The 9,166-nt window shown below is 30.4% G+C and overlaps 1 protein-coding gene across 2 annotated transcripts; it reads left to right on the plus strand.

The window, feature by feature from the left end:
* Positions 1-191: 191 nt before the first annotated feature.
* Positions 192-3,495, plus strand: LOC108331643 (probable calcium-binding protein CML21). 2 transcript variants are annotated; one of them, XM_017566473.2, is made up of 5 exons: positions 192-548; positions 1,167-1,400; positions 1,812-2,014; positions 2,410-2,584; positions 3,160-3,495. In XM_017566473.2, exons 2-5 carry the CDS (start codon positions 1,202-1,204, stop codon positions 3,261-3,263), a joined length of 681 nt encoding a protein of 226 aa, XP_017421962.1. In that variant the 5' UTR covers positions 192-548; positions 1,167-1,201; the 3' UTR covers positions 3,264-3,495. The 2 variants fall into 2 exon arrangements, with proteins under 2 accessions (XP_017421962.1, XP_017421972.1); XM_017566483.2 differs by having other exon boundaries at positions 203-524.
* The last annotated feature ends 5,671 nt before the right edge of the window (positions 3,496-9,166 follow it).

Below are 9,166 nucleotides of genomic sequence, written 5' to 3' on the forward strand. Positions count from 1 at the left end.
AATATATAAATAATAATAATCATACAAATCATAATAATAATAATAATAATCAATTTTGGAGTAGTTGACCAATACCATATGTGTAAAAATAATATTCAGATTTTAAATTTTGTAAAGAAAATTAAAAAAATAATGGAGAAGAAAGCAAAATTTAAATTGGATAAAAAACTGAGTATAATGTAGTAAAACGTAGAAAATGGAGCGCGAAGAGTAAGAGGAAGGAGAATACGTGGTGGGAGAAGCACAAACCTAGGCTAAGACACATGAAGACCCACAATTCTGTGTTAAATTTTCTTCGCTTGTTGTCTCTTTCCTTTTTTTCTTTCTCTCTCTTTCTCTCTCTCTCTCTCTGTTTCTGTCTTCGTGCATCTCACTTTTCTGCAACAACCCCAAAGCTCTTTCATTTCTTCATCCTTCTGAATTTTCAGTTTCAGTTATTGGATCTCCCTTGCTTTTCCTGATCATCTTCACTTTCAATCCCTGGAGCTTCAGAACTCCTGCTCCTTCTTCTCCCTCGTCTTAGGGTACACTTTTTGCTTCCATTTCAAGTAATCCTTCCTTCTTTTTTTTATTTATGTGTTTATTTCGTTTGTTGTTATTGTTCCTTTTAGAATTTATGGTGTCGCAATTTATGTTGCCTCTCATGGAATATTCCTTTGTTCAAGCATCCCAATTGTTAGGGCCTTGAAATATTTTACTGAATTACCAGATTACGTCTTGAATTCTTTATTGGCATGTACGTCTCGTGTTGGTTGGTTCAATCTATTAATTTGTCTTTTCAGTTTGGTCTCTGTCAAGCATATACTATATACTATTTATGCTTGAAAGAATCGAATCTAATAACATGTCCAAAACTGATTCTCTCTCTAAGAAAAAAGATTTGTTTTATTTCATTTGTTAGTTTCATTACAATTTGAGACGCTTTAAAACTGGCTATGATGAAAGATTCTATAAGCGGTGATGTACTTCATGGGAAGTGTTGATTTCAAGAAAAGTTTTCTTTTTGGGTCAAAGGATCGAGAAAAGGGTCTAACCATAATTCTGATTTGTGAAATAACTTATGTGTGATTGATGATCACTCTAAGACATCATATGCATAGGGACCGTGAGTGAGAACTTTTTATTTTTTTTACTTTTGTTCTAAATATTTCCATCTTACATGTCAGTTACCAGAGGCGCATTTCTGGTTTATTGATTGGCAATGGGAGCTACACTGGGGAAGAGTGACTCGCCAAAAAAGGGTTGGATGCCAGAAACCAAGCTAGAAGCTAGGATGGTCGAAGCAATGCAGCGGAGGGAGTCCCATGGAAGTTCTGTGAAATCATTCAACACTATAATTTTGAAATTCCCGAAGATTGACGAGAGTCTTAGAAAATGCAAAGCCATATTTGAGCAGTTTGGTAGGTTTCCACTTCCAATTTACAGTTTTTTAAATTGTGCTTTTATTCAACAATATATTTGGTTTGAAAGCAGTTGCCATAAATTTCACTTCAGAGCGAGAGTAAGCGGTAGATGTCTTCTCGGAATCATTTTTATTATGCCTCTGTCATGAAAGACTGCAGCTAATCCTATGTTCAAACACTTCAATACTGATTGAAATTCAATTAGATTGTATGCACTAAAACTGAAAAAATTTGCTCATTTTTGTGGTCTGACCTGTTATCTATTGAGCACATTCATAGGCTTTAGCTGTGAAGCAAAAATTTCTAACACATTGTTTTTGTCAGCACTAATGGCCACTCAAATTGACTCATTTGCATTTAGATCTGTTATAACTCTTATCAGCTGTGTGTTTATACCTTTTCTTGTAGATGAGGACTCTAATGGGACAATAGATCAAGAGGAGTTGAAAAAGAGTTTCAGTAAGCTGGAAATATCTTTTACTGAGGAGGAGATAAATGATCTTTTTGAAGCATGTGATATTAACGAGGATCTGGGAATGAAGTTCAATGAGTTTATTGTGCTTCTTTGCCTTGTGTACCTTCTCAAGGATGACCCAGCTGCTGTTCACGCTGTATCCTAACACACATTATCTTGTTATATTAATTTCATTAGTATGAGTCTATTTATTAATGTAGTTAGAAATTCTTAAAGAAATCAATTTTGGAAGACAAACTAACTAGTAACCTGCTCTTATGTGCTGATTCATATTTGAATTTGTCGGGGGTTTTACATGTTTATCTACTGAAATTGAATCTGGATTCTTGTCTTTTTTTCAACTTGTGCTGCTGATGTTTTACGCTTAATGAACAATTCGGTTCTATATGTTTAATCATTTTTTCTGTTATGGTCTTGCTTTTCTCTTTCATGCATTTCTTCATACTGGTCTTCATGGTTGGTTTGATAACATTAATCCTTGAATTTTCATGTTTTGCTGCCTCTTTAAATTGTTTATCATAACTTCCCTAGAAATCACAAATTGGGATGCCAAATCTGGAGGCAACATTCGAGACTTTGGTTGATACATTTGTATTCTTAGATAAGAACAAGGATGGCTATGTCAGCAAAAATGAGATGGTCCAAGCTATAAATGAAACTACAACAGGGGAACGTTCTTCCGGAAGAATAGCCATGAAAAGATTTGGTCAGTTTTCTCTCCCTCTCCCTTTGTGTGAAAATAACGTGCACACAAACTCATAAAAGGCATTCAAGCATGCTTAAACACCGACATACTCATGCTATCAGGGGGTGTTATGTATTTTTATTTTGAAATATAATGTAACATTCTTACACAAGAAAAGTCAGTGCCTCTTCAATGATCACAAACGAAAGAACATCATTACATATAGTTTTCAAGCTAGATCATAACACAACACACTTATTGGAAAACATTAGCAGATGGAAACATTTAAGGAACTCACAGGTCATGATAGGTACCATGAGTTGTTTCTGTTGCAGAGAGTTTGTCTATTTATCTATTATATCATTCTGTTTCTAATCGTGAGTATTGCATGAAATATAGAACTATCATTCCAAGACTTTCTATACAAAGGTCTTGGTATCTCAGTTTTTACTTTACATACTGAAAAATGAAAAACCTATCATTCCAAGACTTTCTATACAGTAACAACCCAAAAGCAATCTTGTCTGTTTTGTTTCTTCCTAAAGTAGTATTTTATTTACTAATAAGTATTTTTGTTTTCTCTGCAAAATGGACAGAAGAAATGGATTGGGATAAAAATGGAATGGTAAACTTCAAGGAGTTTCTTTTTGCTTTTACAAGTTGGGTTGGAATTGAGGATGAGGAAAATGAAGAGGCCTAAATCATGTCATCTAAATATCTGACTTCCTCTCAGCCCAAACAAGCAAAAGGGCTTTTCCAGTTTTCCCTTGCAATAAAGGCCTAGTTGCTACATGTTGAATTTTGTTGAAACTACCATTCGTGAACCTTCACAATGTAAATAGTAAGTGTAGAACTAGGTGAGTATTGAAGAAATATTCAAATTTACATGTTAACTGTTACCATAGTGAATGTATTGGTTGCTGCTGCTTTCTCTTTCTCGCGCATATTTCTCAGTTGAGCTTAGTATTCTACTATGAGCATCCTTTGGTAGTACACCAATGAGAGGCAAACAGGGAAACTGCATAACTACACATGGATTTATTAAATTATTTGGCAATAGCATGCTAGTGCTTGTGGTAAAATTCAAACAGTAAAATATAAAGAGAATTATTTAACAATATTTTAACATATTGAAAAGATGAAATCCAAAGATCGACTCATCTACTTAGTAGTCCTTCAATTCCTCGTACTCCCAACACATGGTAAACCTTCTCTTTGTCGCCTTTTCAGTTTCGATAATATTCAATATTATAATGAATGATGCACAAAAGAAATGCTAAGAACAAAATATTAGGAGCTAATCCATCACAATAAATTTTCATAATTCTTTGTTATTATTGTGTTGCTATTAGTAGGTTATGTGCTTACTCAATGTTCACCATTACTTGAGACATTTTGTCCATATCTTATACTAGAGGTATCTATAAATGTACGAAAATTAAAACTTTGTTAGAAGTTAAAATTTTTCATACCATATGAAATTCAACTACGAATTTTATCTTTTTAGTGACAAAATATATAACATTTTTTTAAAGCACCATGTGATGAGATATAATTGATTTAAATCAATTTTAGTACTAGAAAAAATTGACAAGTGACTTGTTTCTATATTTATGGGATATCTAATCATTGGGTTGTTTTCAATTGACTAAGTCTCATTTCCTTTAATGTTTTTAAAACTATGTTTAGGAATTTCATTAAATGATATGCTAAATTTTGTTTTGACTTAACATAAATAATGAAAATTGTTTCATTAACTTGTTTTATCAAACTATATCTGAACTGTATTTTTTGTTGTTGTAAGCATTGTTTATAATTATAACTACTACCGACTAGCAATTATAATGCATTAACACTATGTGGTTTGTTTAATTTTCAATGCTTGTTAATTAACCACTCAACTTCGTTTTCAAGAACAATAAACTTTATTTTATAGTTGATATTTTAATAATTGTTTGTTTGACTAATTTTTATATAACAACACCACCCTTAAATACACATAATCATTTTCTAATTTTGTTTCTTTTGTCTCATAAATCATCAATCGAATTAACATCCTTGTATCTTTCTAGTGTGAAATGAACTTTATTATATAATCTATAATATCTGTTAAATTTCATTAGTCATACAAGTCACTCAAATTATCTTCCACAAAATCTGTTGTAGTTCAATGACAGTGTCATTTATAACAAGTGATACTTGTTGTTTATAAACAATATTAACTAACAACTAGTGATATCACTGTTCATAAAGAATGAAGAGCTCTTTGGGTGGAGAGGAATTCTGTAAGAACACTTGCATATTTGTTTGATTAATGCAAGAACTTTGAGTAAGAATGAGATTTCCCTTGGTGTGGTTTTCTTTAATGTTTTTATCTTATAATCTTTCTTCAAGTTTATATGAGCACATGTATTTTTTATTTATTAGAACTCTAAGTGCTTGTTTACTTGTAATGTGTAAATATGCTCAAATTAAAAAATATATATTAATAAAATAAAGCAAGAGATCTCAATGTATCGAAAAATTATTGGCTAACAAAAATAAATCAAAAAGTAACATACCAATACTATACAATTAAAAAATTATAGGAATTAAAGAAGAACTCAATTATACTTAAAAATTGAGACAACCTGGTAAAAGTTAAATAACAACCTTGGACTTTACAAATTAAGATATGGAATTATGTAGAAGGGTCTGAAAATCATCAAAATTGTTTGGAAAGATTGTGCATGAATGAGAATAATTTTCTTCAAATGAAACGTGCAAACACGAAAGAAGGAGTTAACAACACAATAAACCTTCAAACACCACAAAAACTCATCGAGGAAAGTGTAGATAAAACAATTTATCAAAGAATAAATGTGATTCCACTTAGAAAGTATGATTTCCTTAGATAAATTCTAAAATTAAAGGTGGATAGAAACAAATATATTTCTTACGTTAATTAACAACAATAATTTTCAATGTGAAAAATTGTACGTTTTTGCTAATATTTAACTTTTATTTAACATATTTATATTACTTTCCTTCTTCTTGTCAGCACTATAATTTATTTATAAGCATTTATTATTATTTTTCATACAATTATATTGCGCAGGTTCTTGTTATTTCCATATTTACAAAATTAGCTTAGTATAAATCTTATGTCTCCAAGACTAAATTTTATTCAAATTAATAATATTCAAATTACTGTTGTTTTCAAACTATTTGCCAAAATCTTCGATCAACGATACTTCTTTCAGAAAAAAAGTGTATATATGAACATTCCTTTTTGCAGGTGTTCCTTATCATGGTGTTGTGGTTTCGTATGATTATTTGCAAGTTATATTTTATCTTTTAATTTTCATCTTAAGGCCTTGTGTGAATACAATATGTCTAGCATGATGGAGAATAGTGATTCAAAAATAAATTAGCAAGAAGTAAAGGAGATGATGTTAGATGTTGGATTAATCGTTGAATTGAAGTGTGGATTTGTCCATGTTGTTGTATGACTAATATGGATGAAAACTAATAATGTATGGGTTTAATATATGATAAATGCAATGTTGTTATATTATTCTCTTGTTTTTTAGTTCTTTCTAACGTTCTTAATTGTTACTAGTAAAAATGTAAAGTTAATAGTTAATTGTATGACTATTCTCAACAATCCTGATAGCATAATTCTTTTAGGGATAAAAATATAATAATTCTATATTTTATATTATAGTAGACCTTAATTATAAAGAAAAATATCATCACAAAATAATAAATACAACTATGCATGAGATTAATTGAAACCAACATATTTAAAATTATAGTTTAAAGATAAGTGCTTATTTTACTTATAATTTATAATTTATATGCATTTTAATATTTATATTGATTTTATTTTGTTATATATAACATTATCTCCACTAATATTTAAGAATTTAGCCAAAACATTGGATGTGAATGTGTGGTAAATTAAGACATTATTGATGAATTTAGGCAAATTTAGGATAGAAAAAGCCACACAACTTGAGTCTTAGAATCAAATCTTGAGCATTGAAATACGATTTAAAATAAAATCATATTTTGCTCCATAACTTAAGCAGAGAATATGGTATCTTAACTACACGATGAAAACTTCACCATGAAGCAATATGAAACACTAAGTTTTGGAACTCAACCATGGAGGAAACTCGCTATTGAAGAAAGCTTTGTTATTGAACTGTAAGAATATGATCTAAGCTATAAGGAAACCCTTCATGGAAGGAAAACTCACAAGATGGGCCACCATGTTTGAGTTACAACCAACATTCCAATTTCTATAAATTAAGGGGTAAACCCAATTTTTTATATCCAGAATTCAATATCTAGGCTTTTAGTCTCTCTTTAAAGTCTCTCTTTCACTTCACTTGTAATATATTTTATATTAGAGGAGACATGAGGAAAAGACAACAACTCCTATGAATAATGGTTAGAATTATCATGAGTTGTTGAACATCAAAGTGTTGGGATTAGATGTAGCACTTTGAACTTTTGTATTGGTATTGTTTTATTGCTTTATATAAGTATTCATTCATATATTAGTGATTCAATTTACATTTCACGTGTGATGAACTGATCAATTTTATGTTGCATATATAACTCGAGTTAAATGAAAGTTAATGATCAAATTGAGTTATCTAACATTGTTAGGTGGTAGACATGCACCAATATGTTTTAATTGGTGATAAAGTCTTATTCAAATTAATGTAAAGAGTTCATTCATCAGGAGTGGTGAAATCGCACTGAGTTTGAATGTCTTTAGGTCCTAGGCTGTAAACATGGATCCAAAATTACATTTACTTTTAGGAACAATGAATGAAACTTGTTAATTCAATGAAACACTAACCACACTTGAGAACAAATTCGTGACATCCAATTCCCAACAAACTTTATTTTATTGAGTTATCCATTTTAATTTGAAGTTATGGATCATCATATTTTACAATCAAATCGTTTTAGTGTTGTAAATGCAAATATTATCATGAGTTCTACTAAAAGTTTATCAAATACCTGTGGATACGACACTTTACAATACAATTGAACTAGTGCACTTGCTAGTGTGGTTGCTCCCAACCCGGGGGATCATCAAGTTTTTTACACCGTTGGCAAATATTTGATTCTAAATTTTTATCAAAATTTGTGACCAATTTAGATTTGTTGTGAATTTGTTCATATTTTGTAAAGTTCATTTTAATGTTATAGGTTAATATGTTATGCTTGCATATTGTCTTATAAAACTATGTCATCGCTCTTGCTTATTTAAATCTCTACATTTCTTTTTAATGTTGTATCTAGTTGATGATAAGTAAAATTTTTTTTTATTGTAGGATCAATTGGCTGTGGAATATTTTCATATATACATTACTTGTAGATTGTTTTCGACTATGATTGATTTATTTGCTTTAGTTGCTTTGGTACTATAACTTTTTTTTATTGATGGAGTTATACATTTGTCCCTAATTCTACTAGTTTTGGTTGTTTTGTACATGGAAATAGTTTGTTGATGATAAACTTATAATACACTCCATGGATATGTTTCAAATTACTGCATATATTTCACATTTCTTATGCATTTTTGGTTTTGCTTTGGTTAATTGGTTCAAGTATGTTGTTGCTTTTGTTCAAGTTCATCCATCACATGTTTTTGTTTCTTGTTTATGGTTTGGACGATCTTTACTAAGGTAGGGTGGGCTTGTTAGTATCGTAAGTTGGTTGTTATATTGGTTTAGTCCTTGGTTGGTATGTTAATTCAAGTTTATATTAATGTTTTGTTACTCATTTGTGGCCTGATATTGGTTGGCTACATAGACCATTTTAGGTTAGATGCTTGATTTGATGTTGGTTGCTAGGCTTTTTTTGTAGATACAACACTAAAATAAGAAAGAATGAATGAAAAACTATAAAAAAATAATTGAACCAATACAGAGTGCTTGTTTGAGAAAACATATCTATTGAAGTAAATTTAAAGTGCTTGTGTTATGAGAAAACATTGTCTATCAAAGAAAAAATAGAGACCACTTGTTGTAAAAAGCACTATCTTTTGGATAATAGATAAATATTGCTTGTGTCTTATCGCAACCAGAATCGCGACGGGACGACGATCTGAAAAATAAAACAGGTTTGAAAAAGAGATTGGAGTTGCCACCATAGTTTATTCTGAAAAACTACAGAAAAATCATAAAATGATAAGGCATGGTCTGCGAAAACCAGATTCTGGGTTCGGGAGTCGATTACGTGTAGGGAAGGTATTAGCACTCTACAACGTCTGCCCGAAGGCAGTACCCTTAATTAAATACGCGAATGTGATGTGGTTTTCAAAATGTTTAACTATCCCCAAAAATAAAACTCTAAATAAACAAAATATATTTTTTAGTTTTTTGGGGGCCCGACAAGGATTGACCTTGCTCCTACGTATTCTCATAAGAATGAGAAATCAGGGTTACGTAGTTCTTTATCAAAGGTTCTTTATTGATTAGAAGTATTTATAATTTGGTATTTTTTATATAAGAAAGGGTTATAACCATTAATTTTTAATGTTTGGATACTAAAATATATCAAAGTTTCAAACATGAAACACTAAAATGTGTCAAAGTT

Source organism: Vigna angularis, chromosome 1 (assembly GCF_016808095.1).
Source record: "Vigna angularis cultivar LongXiaoDou No.4 chromosome 1, ASM1680809v1, whole genome shotgun sequence".
NCBI lineage: Eukaryota > Viridiplantae > Streptophyta > Magnoliopsida > Fabales > Fabaceae > Vigna > Vigna angularis.

Coding starts and splice junctions, on each gene's coding strand:
- LOC108331643 (XM_017566473.2), top strand. CDS start 1,202: ATGGGAGCTACACTGGGGAAGAGTGACTCGCCAAAAAAGGGTTGGATG. Junction 2,015..2,409: donor ACCCAGCTGCTGTTCACGCT/GTATCCTAACAC, acceptor TAACTTCCCTAG/AAATCACAAATTGGGATGCC. Junction 2,585..3,159: donor AATAGCCATGAAAAGATTTG/GTCAGTTTTCTC, acceptor CAAAATGGACAG/AAGAAATGGATTGGGATAAA.